The sequence below is a fragment of the Manis pentadactyla genome, chromosome 1 (assembly GCF_030020395.1).
Source record: "Manis pentadactyla isolate mManPen7 chromosome 1, mManPen7.hap1, whole genome shotgun sequence".
Taxonomy (NCBI): domain Eukaryota; kingdom Metazoa; phylum Chordata; class Mammalia; order Pholidota; family Manidae; genus Manis; species Manis pentadactyla.
The window spans coordinates 155271272-155297901 of NC_080019.1; the positions used below are offsets into that span (position 1 = coordinate 155271272).

The window sequence follows — 26630 nt, forward strand, 5'->3', positions numbered from 1 at the left end:
TATAAATTTGCCTAAACCTGAAGAATACACACCAAGAATGAACCCTAATGTAAATTATGGGCTTTGGGTGGTAATAATGTGTGTCAGTATAGGATCATCAGTTATAACAAATATATGACTCTAGTGAGGGATGTTCTTAATGGGGGAAGTTACGCATTTGTGGGGGCAGAGGATGTATGGGAAATTTCTGTACTTTCCTTTTAATTTTTCTGTGAACCTAAAATGTCTCAAAGAAAATAAAGGCTTTTCTAAAAAAAGGCATGACATGGTATTTTGTGCCACCCTTGAAATAGATAGGATAATTAAATTTCAACCTGGTGTTAAGCAATTATTTCTCTTCATGATGTAAGAGTTTATGTTACTGACTGATTTTTCAGGAAAGGGAGAGAGGAATTTTCTGACTCATTAAAATTACAAAAACTACATATAATAAAAACAAGTTTTATTAAATAGTAGCTTTAATTAAAATAAATCAGAGGCTGTACTATGTGTTTCATATGAAATTGTCACTACAACTCGAGTTAGATTATTCTATTCTCTTTGAACAGATAAGAAAACTGAGGCATTCCTTGGTTTTCAGTTGATCCATTAACATTTCTACATTGACAAGAGCTATGATACCAGGCAATTTCATTTTATAATAGGTAAAAGAACCAAATCTTTAAATTCAGTGTAGTCATTTCTAGGCCAAAAGAATTTGCGCTTTCAATTCTACTCCAAGGCTTTGAGATTCTTGATAGAGGAGCAGTAGTAGGGTACATGATAGAAGAGGCAGGTTTCAACTAATTGTTCACTGTCTAAGAAGATGGATTAGAAACATGAAGAGCTAATAACACCAAACATTTTCTTTGCTAGATTGTCTTTTATACATTAATTATACAGAAGAGTCTGCTTAAATAGATACTCTTGCTATAGAATGTTTCTTTTAAAAGAGAGTTCTTTTCCTTACCCTGCACTTGAGTTGGGAGATATTGTCAGAGAGCTCTCAGGAAGATAAGTTGATATAGTAAGACAAAGTTTATTTTATTTGTAGTATAAACTTTTTCATCTAACTGACCAATGAATCATTGTGTAGGAGACTGTGTCACTGTGATATGCTCATATCATCCCTGTGTTAAACTACTGTATAGTTTTAAATCAGATATACATGAAAATTTTTCACCTTTGCAAGTTTTAAGATACTATTATTTATGCTTCTGTATAATAACCACAAAAACATAAGGTATTATAGCCCTATAGTCCCTTACTAGATATTCATTTTAACATCATTCATACATAAATGTTACCTGATATATAAAACCAATTTGAGAATATTTTGTTTCTCTAAAACTCCACTAAAGACAATAATCTCCAAATAACTAAACAGAGAAATACACATATTTTTCAAACTTAGAGTATTTTTATTTTTATTTTCTCTCCATTTCTAAGGTACTATTTGTATCTGGTTTTGTTGGTGCACACATTTTGCATGGATCATAATTGTTTTTTTTACCGTTTTTAAAAAAGCATATCATTTTTAAATCAAAGTGAAAGGAATTAGTAGTCAAGGGATTGACAATTACATACCAGTATTGGTCCTAGCTTGTTACTAATATTATTTCATTTGATCTTCACAACTGGGAGCTACATTAACTGTTTGCAGTTACTTGCCAACAGCCTCCTTTCTATTTGCTGTACAATAAAAGAATGGGAAAATATAGTTATTTAATAGTTTGCCTGTGTTTTTATCCTTCTCCTGCAGCTTCCCTAAACTTGTTTCTTGCCTATGCAATCAATTTTTCTTTTTCCTGAGTGATAATTTTTTACTGCATGTCCAACTATCACACAGCTTTTACCCAATTCTAGGTTTTGTTGTCCTTGTGCCACCTGAACAGCTGGTTCAGAGCTCACAGCTACGCAAAGTGAATTCTATATTCTTGGTAGCCATTGCTATTATCATTTTTTACCTCTGTTCCCTCTTGTTACTTAAAGTTTTTGTAATCTTTTTTCCAGAAGTTTTGGGTTGGTCCCCTTCAGTCCTTTGTTTTCCTTCATTGTTTCCAGATAGATTTTCCTTTCCTTTGAATGTCAAACAAATTCTTACATTTCATTATGAGCATAGTCAACAGTCAGCAGAATTGATGCTTATATTCATTGGATCAAATAAAAGTAACTCAAGGATTTTATTTAGTGTACACATGCAGCATATATGCATACACGTGACATTAAAATCAACGTAAACGATTACGATTCTCTTTCAGAAACATGATGGCCACTTCACAGTCATCCAGTTGGTCGGTATGCTCCGAGGCATTGCATCAGGAATGAAGTATCTTTCCGATATGGGTTATGTTCATCGGGATCTAGCAGCAAGAAATATATTGGTCAACAGCAACTTAGTTTGCAAAGTTTCTGATTTTGGTCTCTCCCGGGTGCTGGAAGATGATCCAGAAGCTGCTTATACAACAACTGTAAGTTTTCATGTTCTTTTCCAATTTAGTTTATTTACTCTTACTGTTTTCAATCTTGTTTGAGTAATTCTGTTTTTGTTTTCCTAATTGTTCTGCTCTTATTTGTTGTTTTTCAAATTTAACATCATTATTTAATTGAGAAGTATTTGCCTTATCTGAGTGCCTAGTTAAAAAATACAAAAATCCTTGTATTTGACTTTCTTCCATTGAACTGGGACTTTAACATCATGCTTGAGGTCCATATCATGACTCCCCTCACAACAATTCTGCCTTTGCCTGAGGTATTTTTGATGTGTCACTGCTTACCTCCTTTAAATGGAGTTCTGTGTAGGGCAACAGTGCAATCAGTTAAGTCATAGTGAAGAACCAGTGGTTATGAAATGACCTTTTCCTTTTCCTTGCAGGAAATGTTATGAAATGATCTGGTCACACTTAAAAATGAACAATATAGGTTCTCTGAAGATGTATAAGTACACTCTCAATCTTTTTCTGAATGATACTTGGGGAAAATATGAGCAAAAATAAAAAGCTAAGATGTTAAGAACCAAACTATCATCTTTAAATTACATGATCTCAACTCACAAATAGTTTAAGCATTTATGAATGACCCAAATCTATTCATCCCACTCATCAATTTGGTCATTATTTCAAGAGGTTCAGTCTCAAAGTCTCTCTTCAGTGATCTTAAAGCTAATAATTTATAAAATTATATATATTCAGTTATTTTTTAAACAAAATCTTCACCATTAACTATTTGACAGTCAGCTTCAATGAAAAATAAATCTGGAAAACTATAATTCAAGATGTTTTTATTCTCTTCTTTTTTTCACATTATTTTAAGAGTCACATCCATTATTTAGCCTGCTTTTATTTCATTTTCTATGAGATTTCCTTGGAAATTTCACTGTATCCAATGATTCTAGAATGGATGCAAATCTAATAATATGAATGAAACATGTTACACCCTTACTCTGTTTGATTTGTAGAAATGCTTTGTATTAATTTATTGATCATATTTTCACTAATTTCTTCAACAAACAAATACAATTCTAAGGAAAAATAAATTAATATCTCTGAGTCTCATATATAAGGTACCAGTATCTATTAATCTTTTAATTTTATGAAAAAGCTTCATAAGAGTAAGTCTATCAAGTCTGAAAATAAATTGTTCATTTTAGAAAAAGCAATATTTTCAACTACATTTTCTAATTGGAAAATATCACAATTCCTTTTTCAAGGCCTTAATTATCATCTATTTTGTTTTCATAAATGTATACTGAAGCAACTTTTCAAGTTATAGAATAATGCATATAAGATTTTTTATTATGCATACTATTTCCAGCCTTGGAGAAGAGTGTTTAAAATGACTACATAAATAGTATGCAGCATAATATTTATAAAAATTGCAACAAATATGATCTACTAAAAAAATAAAACAACAGATATAAAGAGTAAAATAGGAAATAACTACTAGACTCTTTATATGCCTATATAGATAAAATTGAAATCCCTTATTAAATAATATTTTAACTCCTTTTTAAAACAGAAAGCTCATAACTAAATTTAAGACATTAATAAAATAAAATTGGTAGGGTGACACAAATTTTGAAGCCAATATAGGTTTTGTTGGATCAGATTTGACATCCAAATTCCAGGCATGTTTTTCTATTATATATGATTATAGAGACTGAGAGGCCTGGCACAGTGCTATTTTAATTTCAATGTGACTACGGAATTAACATCAAATTATGTAACTAGAATATTGAAACTCAAAAAGTACCTCTTCAAGGCTATAGAGTATGTCAATTAAGAAATAAGTCTCAGAATTTAAGAGGTATCAATTAAATGATATAAAGCACTTTTAAAAACAAAAATCTCTGAAACACCTAGCTTCTTAGAGGATCCCAGGGTGCAAAATATCATACACTGATTATTTGACTTTATAATGACCATGGACATTCATTGAAATAGCAGAACTCTTGCTTTCAAAGAGCTTACCCTTTTACAAGGTAGCGGTAGGCACACCTATGCTTTCTTGCTATTCAGTGCATTAGCACTGTCATAAAGGTCTGAAGAAGAAATATGAATGTACCAAATACCAGAGGTTTGGAGAAAGCTTCACAAAAAGGTTATATTTGAACTAAATATTAAAATTTTTTCATTAGGCACACTGTTGAGGGGAAAATGTCTAGACAGAGGAAACAAACAGAAGAGAAAAAGATGTGGAAATTTAGCGAAGTGAACGGCATGTTCATAGAAATGTAGACAGTTTGGAATGGGGATGAGGAGCAGTGGAAGGGCCCTTAATTGTGAAGGTAGTTGGGTGGCACTTCAAGAAATTTGAAGGTATTTCTGTAGCAAGTAAGGGATTGGTTTAAGGGAATAATACTGATTAAATTAAAATAGGGGCATAACAAATTATATGCAAGTCTTGGAAGATATTATTGTCAACAGTATGAAGAAAGGACTGAAGTACAGGAGTACTGGTAACTGGGAGACCAGTTAGGGTATTTTTGCTATAGACCAGAAAGGCCACGTGGCTTTAATTAGGGCAGTGGCAGCTGGAATAAAGAGAAGAGGAGAGAACTGAAAATTGTTATGAATGTACAGTTTATGAGACTCAGTAACTAGATATGAATTATAAGAAAGAAGAAGGATTTAAAATGACAACAATATTTCTAGATTGAACAACTAGTTGAATGGAGATGTTATTAATCAAACCGTAGAATCCCTGTTAGAGATGGCCTGACTAATATTATTAGATTCCAAAGCAAAATTATAACAAAAGGTCTCAGGTACTCTGTCTCAAAGCCATCAAGATAATGCTAGATTGAGCATTGACATTTTTTTGAAATTTTTTTTAGGACTTTATATAAATACATTAGGCCACAAATACTTTTTGTATTTCCTATTAAAAAGAATGAGTTGTTTAGAAAACTTTACTGCTTAGTGAAGATATAACTTCAATTCAAGTAAGCCTGGTATAATACAGAAGAATAAATTTCATTTATATGAAAATGATTCTTGTTTTTATAAAAACAATTACATGAAAATAACTTTAAAAAGCAAGGTCCCTTAATGTATTATTTTAACATGATTCCATTTTTTAAAGTTTTATCTGTATATAACCCTTATAGAATGTATCTTTTATTTTAAATGATTTTTATTTTTTTCTTTCGCTGTATAATTGCTATTTCTTCATTATATATAAATGGTTTCATAATCTGCATTAGGAAGGAGTTGGAGGGAAAGGGGGCTTGTGAAGGGTTTTTAAAATAGGAAGACATCATTGACAAAGATTTCTTTTTTTTGGAATCTTCAAGAAAAAATTCTCAGAATGCTATGCTACATGGAAACTATCCCTTCCTATTCAAAACGGGGGCAGACATTTTTCATGATGACTGCTAATTTAGAGAGCTACAAATCATAGCAAAGAGCAGTGAGAACTGATTTAAAAGATAAGTTGGAAAGGTAGAGTGGCCAGTGTGACCCAGTACTGGCTGTAGTACTGAACGGATCAGCATGAAGCAGATGAGCAGAACGGCAACTGGAGCCAGAGTGGCCGGATCAGAAAGAGATGTGACAAGACAGATTATTCTGCCAACAGTGAGTCCTTTAACACCTTAGTTAGAAGACACAATAACATTTAATATATAAGGACACATTATCTACATTATGAAATACATTAAAATAATGAAAGGGTGAGATTTATAACTAAACATAAGTAGAAATTCTAGCATTTCTTCTTACAATTTAAGAGTATTTTGGCTGTCCTGCTTCAAGTCTAAGACTTATTCATTTAACATGTACTTGATACAGCTTATTATGAAGCTACCATACTTAAGGCTCTATTCCTTGGAAGGTCAATAACCTCCCTTCCCCCAAAGAAAAGAGAGAGAGAGAAAGAAAGAAAGAAAAAGGGATGCTTGAGAGCATATAAATGGCTATACAGAGGGAGCACCATAAGGAACCAAACAGAGTAAAGCATGATACGCCAGCAGATAAGCAGACTCCAGGAGTGGGCAATGCGGTGTGAACAGCAGAAACAGTAAGGCACTTTTCGGATAAGCGCTGTACTAACACTGCAACCTTTTGCCAAGGGACCTTAGAAACTGGTAACTGCATGAAAACCAATAAATGTACATTATGTATGAGAGCCAGAAAGGGGAAAAAATGCTCAAAAAGAGGATCTAGCCAAGGACTGAGGCTTTGCTTTCACGTGCAAATTCTGTGAAGCGTTTACCAGGCACTTAGTGAGGAGACGTTGGTGAATGATTATGACTATATGTAGTGATATGTGAACAGTTAGTAATATGTGGCTAACTTAATGTCATGAAATCTACTAAGTTTGGATTGTTCTCATTTGCTTACCTGATCTCCTGTCTGCTTGTAGTTTAGGTGCTTAGAAAACTCTTCCTTTTCAGAATCTTCACACATGTCCATGTGGACAACTCTTTTACATCCAATTACAGAGGAGGGACACTCATTTAAATATTGCTAAGCAATTAGTCTCAAACTTACATTGAAAATGTTAAGACTGTTTGCTCTCTGTTATGAAAATAGGTCCTATGTACCTGAAAAAAAAAACATTAAAGGATATACTATGACTCATACTTACCTGTTTTAAGGGATAAGTTTTATTTAAAATATAGTGACAGCTACTGTTCAGAACTTATTTTAATTATAATGAGTAACGCCTTTCGTACTTTAAAGATCAAAACAAAATCGTCATTTTATCACATCTGCTAAAAATTCTAAGATTCCTTGATTTTAACTTTCAGTTGTGTTCATTTTGTATTAACCAAGGCAAATTTTTGTTTTTTTGACAGCAAGTCCATAGAAGCATATTCTTAGTTGAAATACAGAGCCTCATTATTGACATCACATACACAGTCACAATCATGTTAACATCTTAATTCTGTTTACTTTGCATTCATAAGACCTCTTCCAAGCTCCAACTCTTAACCTATCCCATACAAAAGACAGGGAAAAGTCAAATCTCCTACCAATCTAAGAAGGCCTGGTTTGTACCCAACATGGAGCACTTCTAGCCCATGACGGAGCAACATGATGGGGACATATCTGCATGTGTTCTAATACTGGGAGGAGATCAGAGCAGCCTTCCTCCTTTCCCTAATTATAAATTGACTTGACTTTTTGACATGAATTTTTAAATCTTGAGGCATGTCCAGCTTTAAGAATAAATATTTTTTATAAAAGTAAGCTTAACTTATTTTTGATCAGTCAACTATTGGATCAATCACTATTCTGCCCTTAAGTATTTGATTTTAACATGAGTAACTGAGATTTGCATAGATCATGCTTAGCCTGCTAGTAGAACATACTCAGAACTCATTTTTGTCTCTGTGGAATAAAAGTTACTATAAAAAGTCAAGTAGAAAGAAATTTTTAAATGCTTCATTTAAAATCATTTAATATATAATAAGGGATACTGAATAAAAGGAATTCCACTGAGAAATATTTCTGATTTCTTGGATTTTGAAAAATAAAACCATTCTTTGAGATCCTACCACAGTATTTTCTATCAAGTTGCTGATGGTGGAGGGCTCCTGTGCGAAGATACATTTGGTAAAATGCATCATTAACTCAGTCTACCCTAGGTAAACCAGGCAGAACATGAAGAGTGACTTTTACTACAATTGTTTCTTAAGAATTTAGCCAAGCTAAAAATGAAGGGGCTTGACAGCTTCAAGCACAAAGGCAGACCCTACAGTAGAGGACCATGAAACCCGCAAGCCCCAGAGAAGTTATATAGCGACATAAATTGAATATAGGAACAGGCTCCTGCACAGAATTCACTGAAAATTAAGGAAAATGACAGTTTATTCTAGGCAAATGTAAATTCAGCAGCCTGAGTATAAATGAAAAAAAGTGAAAAAAATAGCAATCTTACTAGAATACTGTAATGTGAAGATTTAAATAACCTCATTTTCAGTGAAAAGGTGGAGAACAAATAAAGCTTGGGAGAATGAAAAATAATAAAATCCTGGTGGGAAGAACCAAATTTATCACTAAGAAAGGAGCTATGCCATTTGGGAAAAACAACAAATGACTCTTTTAAAACCACAGTTCTCACTTGAGTGTGTTTGTATGATAGCAGTCGATCAAAATCAATCAAATATATAAATCATTATAATTAGCTGAAGATGAAGAAATCAGTGGGCCAAAATTAGACTTCCTAATTTCAAAGGAAAAAAGTACCGTCGAACCAGCAAGTTTTGGTGAACTGATTCATGAGAAGAAAATCTGACAGTTTTTTATTTACCTTTGTCAATATAAATGTTTTGTAAAGGAAATTCTAATGTTCTAACGTATAAAGGTTATATTGTCAGAAATGAGTATCTGCACACTTTGAGCCAAATGCCAGGAAGAAAATCCAAACAATGGCTATGAATGGGCAAAAAACTTTATGCTAACCAGGAAGAAAATGTCAAATGCAAAGGGAGAATATTCAATTACTGTCCAAGCAATTAATGCCGCATACACCAGCTTGGATCACAGGCTGAGACCCAAGCCCCAGTGGGAGTTGTCTGGGATGGTGGTATCAGAAGGGCACAAAACGTCTTTGAAATGTACTACCTGGGTGAATGGTCAATGACATATCTTGAACATAAGATGGGAGTAGGAATCAACAATACCAGAGGAAATTAATATCTAAGGGATCATTTCCTGAAAAAGCCTCATCACTGAAAAAAATCTTAGATAACAGTAGTTTATGATCATTACAGAGCTCTTTGTAGTAAAACAAATGAAAAAGATTTGAAGGTTGTCATATACAGAGAAGACAAGGACTGAACAAACAGTGCTATCAGAAATATGAAGAAAGACAGAGCCATCTAGCTCAGTCACACATACTATTAAGAAGCCAAACCATACTTCAGAAAAACTTAACATTAGTCATTTGTGCAAAACATGTATAAAAACAAGCCCTTTGTTGGTACAAGTCCTGTGTTTTTTCATATGCGTTTTAAAGAAAGGACCCTGAGTCTTTAGATCAGGGAGGGCATTACTGGAGATGAGAGACCTACTGAGAAACTCTGACTTTCTGTTCAGCACTCAAGGTTTGATGTGTGACCTACAACGAATTTTTTCTGAAGTAATGAATCCCTTTAGATTTGTTAAAACCCTGGAGAACAGGTGATTTACCTTTTACACTTTGGAAACTTTCCAGCACCTAAGTAATACACTACTTAATAGCTGCTTAATCAATTGCTGATAATTACACCAATAAGAAGGTGGAAAGAAGTGATTGAAACTGTAAGAACATTATTTCCAATAAAAGAACATTTATTTCTTGTTTGATATCAGTATTAGTTGCAACCCACCCAATGAGTAAATCCAAAACAATCTGTAATGCATCATAAAAAGATGAAAAAATTGCAATAAAAAGCAGCAAATGCAACAGACATTGAAGCACTTTTAACAATCAGGACATTCACAAACAGAAATAATTCTGTTTTAAGCTCTTTGTGAAACATCCTACCAAATGCTTTGAGCACAAAAGGATGCTTACAGCATAGATAAGACCCAAACCAAATGGTTCATAAAATCACATAATATGTAATTTTTTAGTACCTTCAAACATTTGAAATATATCCAGTTCTTGTAACCTAAATGCTAATTAACGAGGAATAATCAAATGCCAGTCATTTTTCAACATAGTCGGCAGACACCTTGATGATTATCCAAGAACCACAGAAAATACCAAGTGCTGTTGTTTTTGTGTTAGCAGCATCCAATGAAATGCTGTCTAATGCAGACTTACTCGCCCTGCTCCCATTGACTTTAGAACAAACCCAGCTGAACTGATTTACTGGAAAAGATAAATCAGTGGATGTGCAGCAAGCAGAAAGCGCAATGCTCACTGGCCCATCTTGCTTGTGTAGAAAAGAGACAAAGTGAGATGATGAACACAAAGCTGCTGAATTTAGACCTAGACTTTCAGAGATGCCACCTGAAGAAATTAGGTCATTACCAATGCTTGATTGCAAGTTTCATCTCTAATGTTGAAAGATCCTTTTGTTCTGTTGACAATAAAAAACTGGAAAGAAAAGCATTATATATGCAGGATAAATCGCCTGAAAGCTCCAAAGGAAAGCTTGCTTATTTCCAGAGTAAAGAGCTTCACATCAGTGACGGATAAATTAAAAAAGGTTATCAGTTATTTATGCTACTTGTGGCAGACCCTGTTAGCTGCCTTCCCAATCCTCCTGTCATCTCTTCCTTGCTAATAAAATATTTAAATTCAGATGTTGTCATGAGCTCAAGTCCAAGAAATAAATCACTATTTAGATAAGCCAGTTGTATTTATGCCATTCTCCTTTGACAATTAAATTTTTACATTTTGGTCACTTAAAAGTAAAGGGGAGTTAGACTGGCAATTTTGGAAAAATTTCTATTTGAGGTCTACCAGAAATAGACTTGAAAAGACAGCTTTCTACTACTGGCCATTTCTTTTCTTTATTGCCTTGCATGTAGTATTGGAAGGACATAGCACTTGCAGCTGTGACAGCCATCTTTCAGTCATGAGGCCACCAGCTTAAGGAGACAAACCCAATGCTGAGGATGGCCAAGTAGGAAGATCAAAACAGCCTGCTTCTCTGATGAAATTGTTGAGCTTCTGCATCAGTACAGAAACTACTTTCTCCAGTGACTTGTTTAAAATTTAATTACTTGAACACCTGAGAAGTGGGCATCTATGTCTTTATGACTTGTATATGAAGACTTTCTGATGCAGTATTCAACATAGAAAATAAACATATTAATAGACAATGTAAATAGAAAAATGACAAAGTGAAGAGTTTAAGTAAAATATCACCTCAGTCATACAAACTGGCTAGATTTCTAAGCAGACTGTAAATATGTTATTTTGATGATGCAATAATCATAATTTATTCATTTAACCTATATTTAGTAGTAGTATTAGGCTACAAGTCAGATAATATAGATAAAAGTGCTTAGAACCTGGGGATAAGGCCAACATTAAATCATCATGCTATTAAATGTGTAATTATTGTTAGGCTGGAGGAAGGAAAAACAAGGACATGCAAACAGAACAGAGAGATACCATAAAAGGAGAACAGTCCAGACCCCAAAGTCCGTGCCTTATATGGAAAGGGGACAGCTCTTCCTGAATTCCATCCTTCTGATGTGCCAACTAAGACCCAGATGTCAGCCTCCTCCCTCTTGGAAGGAAAAAAGTTTCTAGCTGTCTATTATGTCACCTTTAGCCAATCATACCTCTCCACGCCACCTAGGATAGCTTGCCCACTCCTCCCCCTCCTAACCCCTTATAAGCCCCCACCTCCCTAACCAGGTGTGACTTCCCTGGCCTGTGTTTCAGACTGAAGAACATCACCCGAGAATTGCACTCAAATAAACTGCCTGGCCCTTTGTTGCCTCTCATCACCTGCTTATTTTGGCTAAAATTTATCTTACAATTATAATCTGAGATTTTATATGACATGTGTATGAAGGCCCTACTATGTACCAGACACTGTTCTGGACAATGGAGACATTCCAGTAAACAAGCTTTTCTCACTGAGCTTACAGTCTTGAATATGGTAGGAATAAAGATCTAATAAACAAAGTTAAAAAAAGGAATCTCAATCTCTGATAGTGACAGATACTGGATATATAATTTAAAACATTAAAAATTTAAAACTGAGTAGCTACCTTGAAAGGAATGATCACAAAATCACTCTTTAGAGCTGAGTGACCAATCGAAAAGAAACAACATAAGAATTATAGGTATTTCAGAAGAAGTAGAGAGAGAAAAGGGGATAGAAAATGTCTTTGAAGAAATAATTGCTGAAAATTTCCCCAAACTAGGGGAAGAAATGGCCTCTCAGACCACAGAGGTACACAGAACTCCCATGACAAGGGATCCAAGGAGGGCAACACCAAGACACATAATAATTAAAATGGCAAAGATCAAAGACAAGGACAAAGTATTACAGGCAGCCAGAGAGAAAAAAAAGGTTACCTACAAAGGAAAACCCATCAGGCTATCATCAGACTTCTCAACAGAAACCCTACAGGCCAGAAGAGAATGGCATGATATACTTAATGCAATGAAACAGAAGGGCCTCGAACCAAGACTACTGTATCCAGCACGAATATCATTTAAATATGAAGGAGGGATTAAACAATTCCCAGACAAGCAAAAGTTGAGGGAATTTGCCTCCCACAAACCACCTCTACAGGGCATCCTACAGGGACTGCTCTAGATGGGAGCACTCCTAAAAAGAGCACACAACAAAACACCCAACATATGAAGAAGGGAGGAGGAGGAATAAGAAGGGAGAGAAATAAAGAATCATCAGACTGTGTTTATAATAGCTCAACAAGCGAGTTAAGTTAGACAGTAAGATAGTAAAGAAGCTAACCCTAAACCTTTGGTAACCACAAACTTAAAGCCTGCAATGGCAATAAATTCATACCTTTCAATAATCACCCTAAATGTAAATGGACTGAATGCACCAATCAAAAGACACAGAGTAATAGAATGGATAAAAAAGCAAGATCCATCCATATGCTGCTTACAAGAGACTCACCTCAAACCCAAAGACGCGCACAGACTTAAAGTCAAGGGATGGAAAAAGATATTTCAAGCAAACAACAGAGAGAAAAAAGCAGGTGTTGCAATTCTGGTATCAGACAAAACAGACTTCAAAATAAAGAAAGTAACAAAAGACAAAGAAGGACATTACATAATGATAAAGGGCTCAGTCCATCAAGAGGATATAACCATTATAAATATATATGCACCCAATACAGGAGCACCAACATACCTGAAACAAATATTAATAGAACTAAAGGAGGAAATAGAATGCAATGCATTCATTCTAGGAGACTTCAACACACCACTCACTCCAAAGGACAGATCCACCAGACAGAAAATAAGTAAGGACACAGAGGCACTGAACAACACACTAGAACAGATGGACCTAATAGACATCTACAGAACTCTACATCCAAAAGCAACAGAATACACATTCTTCTCAAGTGCACATGGAACATTCTCCAGAATAGACCACATACTAGGACACAAAAAGATCCTCAGTAAATTCCAAAAAGATTGAAACCCTACCAACCAACTTTTCAGACAAAATCACTCTTTAATGAGGTAGCATTTGAAATGAGACCTGAAATTATAAGAAAGATCTGAAGCCAGAACGTCTAAACTAAGGGAAAAGCAAATATAAATCCTAAGGTAGGGACCAGCTTGGCATATTTTAGGACTAGGAATAAGGCCAGGATGGTTGACACATTGAGATATAGGGGAGAATGGTAGGAATGAGGACAGAGGGGCCAGATCCTATAGAAAAAATCATGGAAAGTAGAAGATATTTATTCTAACTACAAACTACAATTGGAAGATTTTAAGCAGATAATGACATAACACAAGTGCTTTAATTTAAGAGTTAGCTCTGACTGATAAGTTGAGAATGAATTGCAGAGGGTCAAGGAGATAGCTAAGAGACTCATTTGCACCACCCTAAATAGGAAATTATGGTAGCTTAGTGTAAGCTGGTAATACAAAAAATGAAGAGTGATAGAGGGACTGGGGATATGTTCTATAAGTAATGTGCTCCTGACTATTATATCAGAAACACTGTCAATGACCTGTTGCAATAATAACAATGTTATTGGAAAATACTCTGTCACACAGTTGAATTCTCCTCTTCCAATGCTTTCCACTGCAAATTCTCCTCTATAATACGCAAACTCCCTGCTGTCTCTCACCTGAGACCCATGCAAAAGGCAATGGATATCAGTAATTGGAAGTCCTTAAAGAGTGAAATAAGCCAGGCAGAGAAAGACAAGTACCAAATGATTTCACTCATATGTGGAGTATAAGAACAAAGAAAAACTGAAGGAACAAACCAGCAGCAGAATCACAGAATCCAACAATGGACTAACAGTTACCAAAGGGAAAGGGACTGGGGAGGATGGGTGGGAAGGGAGGGATAAGGGTGGGGAAAAAAAAAGGGGGTATTACGATTAGCATGTATCGTGGGGTGGGGCATGGGGAGGGCTGTACAACACAGAGAAGACAAGTAGTGATTCTACAGCATTTTACTATGCTGATGGACAGGGACTGTGATGGGGTTTGTGGGGGGGACTTGGTGAAGTGGGGAGCCTAGTAAACATAATGTTCTTCATGTAATTGTAGATTAATGATAACAAAAAAAAAGAATGAGATATAAAGAGAATGATCTCTGTGTTTTTAGTGATATATATCACAAATGCAAACTTATCTCAAAATGTTTTGTTTGCTTTTCAAACATTTTAAATTATTCTGCAATGAATATTTTACTCTTACGTTAAGAGAAAGAAAACAATGTATGTTACTAAAATAGACACAGCTCCTGGCAGAGTTCCAAGATATCTTTCTGACCAGTTTATTTAAAATTTCTTCTCCCTGGTATTAATCAGTGACTAAACAACATGTCTGTTTGATTTTTTAATGCATTTCTCTAATCAAAAAGATGGCTGGAGGTCATTTCACTGGGCGACAGTTATTTTTAAGTGAAAGATAAGGAGATTAAGGAAATGAACATTATCATTACTGATTTTTCAAATGGAATTCTGGGCAATATTCCAAGAAACCTTAGATTCTTCAACAGTTTTAAATTCAATTCCTATTCCTCATCGTCACTTCAGAGCCTCTCATTAAATTCCTGAATCGTCAGATTTTTTAACCCTATAAACTATCACTAGGAGATCAAAAGCTACAAAATCATGAAGTGTGTTTTAAAAGACATATTATTAAATTCTAAACATATAAAAATGTATCAGCATCCTTGTTAAGAAATAAATACTTTTTACCCTTCTTACTTTGTTTTCTCACCTAGCCCTCCCTTGGTTGGCTTGATCTTGCTACATACCATGCAGATTTTCATAGGGCAAATATTTGCAGCCATGATTCATTGTGAGAAAGCAAAACAAGAAAACTGAAAAGGTGGCTACAAAGAGTTTCCCCAAACTCTCCCTAGAGCTTCTCTCTTCTGTGCAAGGAACAACTCTAAATGCGTCCATGATCTATCAATATTTTTATATATTCAGATCACGACCTGTTCAAATTAACATAAACACACAAAGTTTCACTGAAACTACTTTTGCTTCTTTAAACTTGCAATAAGAGCAGGGTGCTACATGAAGCATGCACATTATTCAGTTGTTTAACCATGCTCTTAATCAGTGTATAACATTTGTCACAAATAGGCAGCTGCTAAATGAATTATACATAGAGATAATGTTTTCCAGATTACTCTTGCCTGTATATACTGCATAATTTAGGTCCTAACACATTCTGGTCCTTAATTTTCTTCCTTTTATAGAAACAGAATCATTACATTCTTCTTTTTAGTGGTTCAAAAGTTTGTCTTTCATGTATGCTATAAAAGTAAAATCTCTTTAAGGGAAGACAACATTCTAAGTGTTTATAGCATATATTTTTATAAAGGATGAGACTTATTTTTTCCTTTTAGAAAAGTTTTCTGGCAGTGATTCTTAGTTAAGTTACAAATACATTTGCTTTTAAAAATAATTGCTATTAAAATAAATGTATAAATTCAGTAGAACCAAGTTGTACTCTTATATAAGATAAAAACTAACAAAGTCAAGGGATAAACTGTTATATCTTTATCTTCACTTTAACCTCCATAGAGTTTCATAATCAAGGCATTCCAATAGCCCTGTATGTATATGGAATCATTAAGTAATGGAGAACACAAAATAGACATAATATGGTAGAAAAATCAATGGGTTATAAACTTGAAGTTCTGATTTTAACCTCACTTTAGCTATAATTCAGTGAACAAACATGGATCATTAATTTAAAATCCTTGGGCCTCAATTTCCACATCTTGAATGAAATTAATAAAACTGTCCACTCTCTACTTTACAGAAATGTTATAATAACCAATAAAATAATAAATAAGCTAAAATATGGATCGCAGTCACTTTTGAAACAACAGCATAAGGATTACCTAAGACACTTATTTAAAATGCGGAGTCCCACTTTGCAGCCCAGAGATTCATTTTCATTAATAGGTCTGGGGGAGGAGTAGCAACATATGACCTGCAAATCTGGAATTTAATGAACACCCAGGTGATTGTGAAACAAGTTATCTCAGGACCCTATCTTGATTAACTTCTCTAATGCAAACTAGACACATATCCAATAATTTCCTCCTCCAGCCTTAACCATCATTAAATGAAACAGAAGTCACAAGCAGGACAAAAATTTGTCAATACAGCAGGGAAGCTGAAAGGAGAGTAGGGAAGAGAAGGGGTGTGGGTGACAGGAAGTTGGAGTTGTTGTGGTTACACTAATAAGCGAACATCCCATGCAACAAAAATTAATAACTTCTATGACATTATTCTTCAAATATGTATTCGATGTAGCCCCAGTATTTTGATTTCAGTTTCTCAGATAAAATAGTTTTCAGTGTAGCACATGGTTGGTAATAGTGAAATTGTTAGCTCTGATGTGAATTTTTTTTTCTGGTATTACACTTATTTTGATGGATTCAGTATTTTCCACTTTGCTACCTTCCTGCAGTGTTTTCTCTTTCAATTATTTGTGGTGATTATTTTTCTACAATATTGACTGATATACAAATGGTTGAAGGGCTCCTCTCTGGGCACTTAAAGACCTGTAAAATTTTGTGACAATACTTTAAACTGTGATATATGGTAACCTGTGGCCAAAATATGAACAACTTTTCTCAGAGAGCAAGGTCATTTAGTTGCCCCAGGTGCTGGATTTTTTTCTCAGTCATAAAACAATTAACTGTATTTCAAATTGTGCCATTGAATGTTTAATATCTCTAAATTGATGGGCTTTAAGGGTTCATGGAAATGATAAAGTTATGCTTAAACTCCAGTATGCTTTGTGGGAAATAGAAGACACTGCTGAAATTGCAATTTCTAGAGTTTTGACCTAGATTATCTCTTCTGGTTCTAAAATGAAATTCATTCACCACACTCAAAACTAGAAACCACAATAGAATTGGGATCACTTTATAAAAAGTACACATGCTGAAGACGAAAAAAGAGACATAAAAGCATGATTAAACAAAACAAAACAAAACCTTCCTGAAATCTTCAAATAATGCTACCAAAATGTCATGATGAATCTGTATGCCCCCTTGTGGTGAACGAATGGGGCACAGGACATTTGAAAATGTTTCTAGAAATCAAGGAACAAATTTGTTTTCCTTAGTTTAATATTGTCTGAGATAGACATGTACATTTTTTAATAAAGGTATCATTGGTATACAATCTTACGAAGGTTGCACATGAGCATCACTGTGGTTTCAACATTCACCCATATAACAAGTCCACCCCTGCCTGCCCCATTGCAGTTACTGTCTATCGGTGTAGTAAGATGCTATTGAGTATTTACTTGTCTTCGCCATGTTATACCGCCTTCCCTGTGACCTATGTATATATTGTGCTAATTATGTATATAGTGTGCTAATTATAATGTCCCTTAATCCCCTTCTCCCTCCCTTCCCCTTGGTAACCACTAGTCCCTTCTTGGAGACTGTGAGTCAGCTCCTGTTTTGCTCCATCAGTTTTGCTTTGTTGTTTTATTCTACAAATGAGTGAAATCATTTGGTAATTGTCTTTCTCAGCCTGCCTTATTTCACTGAGCATAATACCCAATAGCTCTATCCATGTTGTTGCAAGTGTAGGATTTGTTTTCTTTTTATGGCTGAATAATATTCCATTGTATATATGTACCACCTCTTCTTTACCATTCATCTACTGACACATAGGTTGCTTCCATATCTTGGCTATTGTAAATAGTGCTGTGATAAACATAGGGGTGCATATGTCTTTTGGAACCACGGATCTTGTTTTCTTACGGTAAATTCCTAGGAGTGGTATTCCTAGGTCAAATGGTGTTTCTATTATTAGTTTTTTGAGCAACCTCCATACTGCTTTCCATAGTGACTGTACCAATTTACATTCCCACCAGCAGTGTAGGAGGGTTCCCCTTTCTCCACATCCTTGCCAGCATTTGCTGTTCTGTTCTTTTTGATGTTGTCCTTCCTAACTGGTGGGAGGTGATTATCTCATTGTGGTTTTAATTTGCATTTTCCTGATGATTAGCAATGTCGAGCATCTTTTCATGTGCCTGTTGGCCAACTGAATCTCTTCTTGGAGAAGTGCCTGTTCAAATCCTCCACCCATTTATTAATTGGGTTATTTGTTTTTTGGGTGTTGAGCCATGTAAGCTCATTATATATTTTGGAATGTTAACCCCTTATCAGATAAGTCATTTGTGAATATATTACCCCATTCTGTAGGATGCCTTTTTGTTCTGCCTTTTTGTCCTTTGCTATACAGAAGCATTTCTTTTGACATAGTCACATTTATTCATTTTTGCTTTTATTTCCTTGCTTGAGGAGATATGTTCAGGAAAAAGTTGCTCATGTTTATACTCAAGAGATTTTTGCTTATGTTTTCCTCTATGAGTTTTATGGTTTCATGACTTACATTCAGGTCTTTGATCCATTTTGAGTTTACTTTTGTGTATGGAGTTAGACAATAATCCAGTTTCATTCTCTTACATGTTAACTTTCCAGTTTTGCTGTCACCAGTTGTTGAAGAGGCTGTCATTTCCCCATTGTATATCCATGGCTCCTTTATTATATATTAATTGGCCATATGTGTGTAGGTTTATATCTGGACTCTCTATTCTGCTCCATTGATCTATGGGTCTGTTCTTGTGCCAATACCAAATTGTTTTGATTACTGTGGCTTTGTAGTAGAGCTTTAAGTCTGGGAGCATAATCCCCCCAGCTTTGTTCTTCCTTCTCAGGATTGCTTTGGCTATTCAGGGTCTTTTGTGGTTCCATGTGAATTTCAGAACTACTTGTTCTAGTTTATTGAAGAATGCTGTTGGCATTTTGATAGGGATTGCACTAAATCTCTAGATTGCTAGGCAGGATGGCTATCGTGACAATAATAATTCTTCCTACCCAAGAGCATGGGATGAAATTCCATTTATTAGTGTCCTCTTTAATTTCTCACATGAGCATCTTGTAGTTTTCAGGGTATAGGTCTTTCACCTTCTTGGTTAGGTTTATTCCTAGGTATTTTATTCTTTTTGATGCAATTGTAAATGGAGTTGTTTTCCTGATTTCTCTTTCTGCTAAGTCATTGTTAGTATATAGGAATGCATCAAATTTCTGGGTTTTAATTTTGTACCCTGCAACTTTGCTGAATTCAATTGTTAGTTCTAGTAGTTTTTTTGGTGGATACTTTAGGGTTTTCAGTGTATAATATCATGCCAACTGCAAATAGTGATAGTTTAACTGCTTCCTTACCAATCTGGATGCCTTTTATTTCTTTGTGTTGTCTGATTGCCGTGGCTAGGACCTCCACTACTATGTTGAATAAAAGTGGGGAGAGTGGGCATCCTTGTCTTGTTCCTGATCTTTGAGAAAAAGCTTTCAGCTTTTTGCTGTTAAGTATGATGTTGGCTGTGGGTTTGTCGTATATGACCCTTATTATATCGAGGTACTTGCCTTCTATACCCATTTTATTAAGAGTTTTTATCATGAATGGATTTTGAATTTTGTCAAATGCTTTTTCAGCATCTATTGAGATGATCATGTGATTTTTGTCCTTCTTTTTGTTGATGTGGTGCATGATGTTGATGGATTTTTGAAAAGTGTACCATTCTTGCATCCCTGGAATAAATCCTACTTGATCATGGTGTATGATCCTCTTGATGTATTTTTGAATTCAGTTTGCTAATATTTTGTTGAGTATTTTTGCATCTATGTTCATCAGGGATATTGGTCTGTAATTTTTTTCTTTTTTTTTTTATTTGGTGTCTTTGCCTGTTTTTGGTATTAGAATGATGCTGACCTCATAGAATGAGTTTGGAAGTATTCCCTCCTCTTCTACATTTTGGAAAATTTTAGGAGGATGGGTATTAGGTCTTCAATTCAATTTTATTGCTGGTAATTGTTCTGTTCAAGTTTTCTGGTTCTTCCTGGAGGTTGCATTTTTTCTAGAAAGTTGTCCATTGCTTCTAAGTTTTCCAATTTGTTAGAATATAATTTTTCATAGTATTCTCTAATAATTCTTGTATTTGTGTGATATCTGAAGTGATTTTCCCTTTCTCATTTCTGATTCTGTGTATGTGTGTACACTCTCTTTTTTTTCTTGATAAGTCTGGTTAGGGGTTTATCTATTTTGTTTATTGTCCAAAGAACCAGCTTCTGGTTTCATAGATTCTTTATTGTTTTATTCTCAATTTTATTTATTTCTGCTCTGATCTTTATTATGTCCCTCCTACTGACTTTGGGCCTCATTTTTAATTTTTTTTTAGTTTCTTTAATTGTGAGTTTAGATTCTTCATTTGAGATTGCTCTTCTTTCTTGAGGTAAGCCTGTATTGCAGTGTTTATCCTCTTAGAAATGCCTTCACTGTATCCCACAGATTTTGAGTGTTGAGTTGTTGTATTCATTTTTCTCCTTATTGCTTGATCTATTCTTATTTGGTGATTAATTCATTGATTATTTAGGAGTATGTTGTTAAGCTACCATGTGTTTGTGGGATCTTTTGTTTTCTTTCCATAATTTATTTCTAGTTTCATACCTTTGTGGTCTGAGAAGTTGGTTGTCACAATTTCAATCTTTTTTAATTTACTGGAGGTTGTTTTGTGGCCTTGTGTGTGTTCTATTCTGCTAGACATTCCATGTACACTTGAGAAGAATATGTATTCTGCTGCTTTTGGGTGGAGTGTTCTGTAGATGTCTGTTAGGTCCATCTGTTCTAGTGCATTGTTAAGTGCCTCTGTCTCCTTACTTATTTTATGTCTGGTTGATCTGTCCTTTGGAGTGAGTCATGTGTTAAAATCTCCTAAAATGAATGCATTGCATTCTATATCCCTCTTTAATTTTGTTAGTATTTTTTTTCACATATTTAGGTGCTCCAGTGTTGGGTACATAGATATTTTTAATGGTTATATCCACTTGTTGGACTGACCCCTTTGTCATTATGTAATGTCCATCTCTGTCTCTTGTTGCTTTCTTTGTTTTGAAATCTATTTTATCTGATATAAGTACTACAATTCCTTCTTTTTTCTCCCTATTATTTGCATGAAATATCTTTTTCCATCCGTTCACTTTTAGTCTGAGTATGTCTTTTCTTTTGAAGTGAGTCTCTTGTAGGCAGCCTGTAGATGGGTCTTTCTTTTTTTTATCATTTTGTGACTCTTTGTCTTTTGATTGGTGCATTCAGTCCATTTACATTTAGGGTGATTATCGATACATATATACTTACTGCCATAGCAGACTTTACATTAGTGCTTACCAAAGGTACAAGGAAAGCTTCCTCACTATCTAACAGTTTAATTTAACTCACTTATTATGCTATTTCAAATACAATCTAAATGTTCTTTTTTTTCTCCCTTCTTAATCCTCCTCCACTCTTTATGTTTTAGGTGTCATGTTCTGTACTCTTTATCTACTCTTGACTGACTTTATGGTAGTTGATGTAATTTTTCATTTGCTTAGTAATTAGTCTACTTCCTTCACTGTGGTTTCTTTTTCTCTGGTGACAGCTATTTTGCCTTAGGAGCACTTCCGTCTATAGCAGTCCCTTTAAAATACACTGTAGAGATGGTTTGTGGAAGGTAAATTCCCTCAGCTTTTGCTTCTCTGGAAATTGTTTAATCCCTGCTTCAAATTTAAATGAAAATATTGCTGGGGAGAGGATTCTTGGTTGGAGGCCCTTCTGTTTCATTGCATTAAATTTATCATGCAACTCCCTTCTGGCCTGTAAGGTTTCTGCTGAGAAGTCTGCTGATAGCTTGATGATCTTTCCTTTATATGTGCTTTTTTCTCTCTTTCTCTCTGGCTCCTTTTAATACTCTCCTTGTCCTTGATATTTGCCATTTTAATTATATGTCTTGGTGTTGTCCTCCGTGGGTCCCTTGTGTTGGGAGATCTGTGCATTTCCATGGCCTGAGAGACTATTTCCTTCCCCAGATTGGGGAAGGTATCAGCAATTATTTTCTTCAAGAGACTTTCTAACCCTTTTTTTCTCTTCTTCTTCTGGTACCCCTATAAAGCCAATATTGTTCTGTTTAGATTGGTCAAGCAGTTCTCTTATTATTCTTTCATTCCTAGAGGTCCTTTTTTCTCTCTGTTTCTCAGCTTCTTTGTTTTCCTCTTCCCTAATTTCCATTTCATTTACCATCTCCTTACATGATCTGCTCTGATTTTAAATCCCTTCATTGTATGTTTTATTTCAGATACTGTATTCTTCAGCTCTACGTAGCTCATTTTTAGGTCTTCTATCTCTTTCTTGAAGTCCTACCTGAGATCTTGAATACTTTTCTGTTAATCCATGAGAATGTTTCTGACTTTTATTTTGAAATCTTTATCAGGAAGACTAGTGATCTGTGTTTCATTAAACCCTCTTTCTGGAGTCTGTCTTATAGTTTGATTAGACAGATTCCTCTGCCTGCTCATTTTGTCCAGGATTCTGTGTTTCTTCCTTTGTAGTAGATATCCCTGCTATGCCTTCTGGTCTAAAGAGTAATGGCTTTATGAATAAGGTGAGCTGTGGTGACCGGAAGCTCAAGACTCTTTACTCTGTAGTGCCTTGTTCTATTACATGAGGGCCCAGTTGTTCATGTGTTGTGTGGGTGGGGTGCCTTTCTGTCTGGCTTCTGTAGTGGTCTAAGTCTGGGCAGGCAGTTTGCTTGAGTTTCTGCCTTTGTGATCAGCTCAGGAATCTCTGCTGAGCTAACTGTGGGTGGGGCTGCTCTCTGCCTGGCCTGTAGCAATGGCAGGGCTGCAAGGTTAATGGGGTGGGTGGACTGATGTACACCAGCACTGGGTTTGGATACCCACAGGGAGGGAAGAACTGTATTGCTGGCTCCTCCAGGCACCTCTCTGGTTGTGCTGAAATGGAGCCAAGCAAGCCAGAAGGGTCTCCTTTTACCTCCCAGGTAGTAAAGTCTGATGCTGCTGCTGGGCCAAATGAGTTAGTTCCCAGATGTGTGCAGAGAGGTGCCTCAGTGCTGCATTGCCAGCAAGGGGATTATAGTGTCTGGAGCTCCCAGGAGTTCCCAATCATTGAGCCAAGGAAGAGCTGGGGAGGTGTCCTCCACCTGCCTCTTCTCCTTAGGAAAGAGCTGCATCCAACCCTCATCACCTCTGTTACCCCTCCCATTTCTGGCAAGTCTTTCAAACTGTCAACTCTGCTTTGGGCCTCAGGACTAGTAAAGCATGCCTGCCTTCCACACTGGCTGGAGTCTCAGCCTCCCTGCCCCTGGTGTTCAGCCCCAATAATCACCAGAACCCAATGTAATGTGGGTTCTATCAGCAGACTTCCCAGCAGAAACTCTTCAGGCCAGAAAGGAGTGGCATGACATATTTAATGTCACTCTACCCAGCAAGATTATCATTTAAATTTGAAGCAGGGATTAAACAATTTCCAGATAAACAAAAGTTGAAGGAATTCACCACCACTAAGTCAGTCTTAAATTATATTTTAAAGGAATTTCTGTAGATGGAAATGACCCTAAGGCTAAATAGTTTTCACCAGTGAAAATAAACCCACAGTAAAGGTATTAGACCAACTAATTACCAAGCAAATACAAAATTGAAACCAAAAAAAAGAAGCAAAATCAGTCAAGAGATACACAAAAAGTGTAGATTATGACATCCAATATGCAAAATGTGGAGGAGGAAGAGTAAGAAGGGGGACAAGCACCTTTAGATTGTGTTTGAAGGAGAGCAATCAGCAATTTAATATAGACTATTATATAGTAAAGAAGCTATCCTTGAATGTTTTGTTTACACAAAACTAAAGCCTGCAATAAACATACACATAAAAATCAATAAATTTTAAAAAGAGAAATACAATTACAACACTTAAAAAATCATCAATAACAAGAGAAGAATATAACAGAGGAAGAAAGGAACAGAGGGATATAAAAAACAGCAGAAAACAAATAATGAAACAACAGTAAGTACATATCTATCAATAATCACCTTAAATGTAAATGGACTGAATGTACCAATCAAAGACTTTGAGTGGTAGAATGTACAAGGAAAGAAGACCCATCTATATGCTTCCTACAAGACATTCATTTCAGACGCAAAGACATACACAGACTAACAGTGAAGGGATGAAAAAAGATATTCCATACAAATAAGAGGGAGAAAAGGGCAGGAGTAGCAGCCGTACTGTCAGACAAAATCAATTTCAAAATAAGGTAACAAGAAACAAAAAAGACATTACATAGTGATAAAGGGATCAGTCCAAAAAGAGGATATAGCCATTATAAATAATCAACCAACATAGGAGCACCTAAGTATGTAAAGCAAATACTAACAGAATTAATGAAGGAAATAGATTGCAACACATTCATTTTAGGAGACGTGAACACACCACTCACAGCAACAGACAGATGAACCAGACAGAAAATAAGTAAGGAGAAAGAGGTACTTAACAACACATTAGAACAGATGGAGCTAACAGACATCTACAGAGCATTCCACCCAAAAGCAGCAGGATAGAATTTTTCTCAAGGGTAGGTGGAACATTCCTCACAATAGATTAATACTAGGCCACAAGAAGAACCTCAATAAATTCAGAAATTGAGATTGGATCAAGCAGCTTCTCAGAACACAATGGGATAAGACTAGAAAAAAAACACACAAAACAAAAAAGACTTAAAAACACATAGAGGCTAAACAACATGCTTTTAAATAATCAATGGGTGAATGAAAAAATTAAAACAGAAATCAAGGAATACATGGACATAAATTAAACAAAAACACAACAACCCAAAATCTGTGGGACACAGCAAAGGCAGTTCCGAAAGGAAAGTACATAGCAATATAGGCTTACCTCAAAAAACAAGATCAATCCCACATAAACAGTCTAAACTCACAATTAAAGAAAATAGAAAAAGAAGAACAAATGAAACCAAAATCAGTAGAAGGAGGGACATAATAAAGATCAAAGGAGAAATCAATAAAATTGAGAGGAAAAAAACAATAGAAAGAATCAATGAAAGCAGCAGTTGGTTCTTTGAGAAAATTAACAAAATAGATAAACACTTAGCCAGACTTATCAAGAAAAAGAGTCTACACACACAAACAGAATGAGCAATGAAGAAGGAATAATCGTAATGTATACTTCAGAAAAATAAAAAGTTATTAGAGAATACTAAAACAAATTATATACCAAAAAATTGAACAACTTAGAAGAAATGGACAACTTTCTAAAAAAAAATACAACCTTCCAAGACTAACCCAGGAAGAAATAAAAATCTGAACAGACCAATTACCAGCAATGAAATTGAATTGGTAATCAAAAAACTCCATAAAAACAAAATTCCAGGTCCAGATGGCTTCACAGCTTAATTCTACCAAAATCTAAAGAGCTAGTACCCATCCTTCTTAGTGCATTCCAAAAAGTAGATGAGCAGGGACTACTTCTAAACTCATTCTATATGGCCAGCATGGTTCTAATACCAAAAACAGACAGACACCACAAAAAAAAAGAAAATTATAGACCAATATCCCCAATGAACAAAGAGGCAAAATCCTCAACACAGTATTAGCAAACCAAATCCAAAATACATCAAAAGGATCATCCACCGTGACCAAGTTAGATTTCTTCCAGGGATGCAAGGATGGTACAATATTCATAAATCCAACAATATCATACACCTCATTAACAAAAAGGATAAAAGCACATGATCATCTCAGTAGATGCTGAAAAAGCATTTGACAGAATTCAACATCCATTCATGATAAAAACTCTCAACAAAATGGGAAAGTACATCAGTATAATAAGAGCCATATACGACAATCCCACAGACAACATCATACATAATAGCGAAAAGCTAAATGTTTTTCCTATAAAATAGGGACCAAGACAAGAGTGTCCACTCTCACCACTTTTATTCAAAATAGTTCTGTAGGTCCTAGCCATGACTACCAGACATACAAAGAAATAAAAGGCATACAAACTGATAAGCAGCAGTTAAACTATCACTATTTGCAGATGACATGTTATACATAAAAAACTCTAAAGAATCCACCAAAAAAAAAACACTAGAACTAATAACTGAATTCAGCAAAGTTTCAGTGTACA

The 26630-nt window shown here is 35.1% G+C and overlaps 1 protein-coding gene across 6 annotated transcripts in view; it reads left to right on the top strand.

The window, feature by feature from the left end:
* EPHA6 (EPH receptor A6) overlaps positions 1-26630 on the top strand; it is a 932734-nt gene that overhangs the window by 823697 nt on the left and 82407 nt on the right. For all 6 annotated transcript variants that reach the window (XM_036916570.2, XM_036916571.2, XM_036916572.2 and 3 more), the window contains one exon: positions 2241-2450. In XM_036916570.2, coding sequence (XP_036772465.1) covers positions 2241-2450 — 210 coding nt within the window. The remainder of the gene's footprint in view (positions 1-2240; positions 2451-26630) is intronic.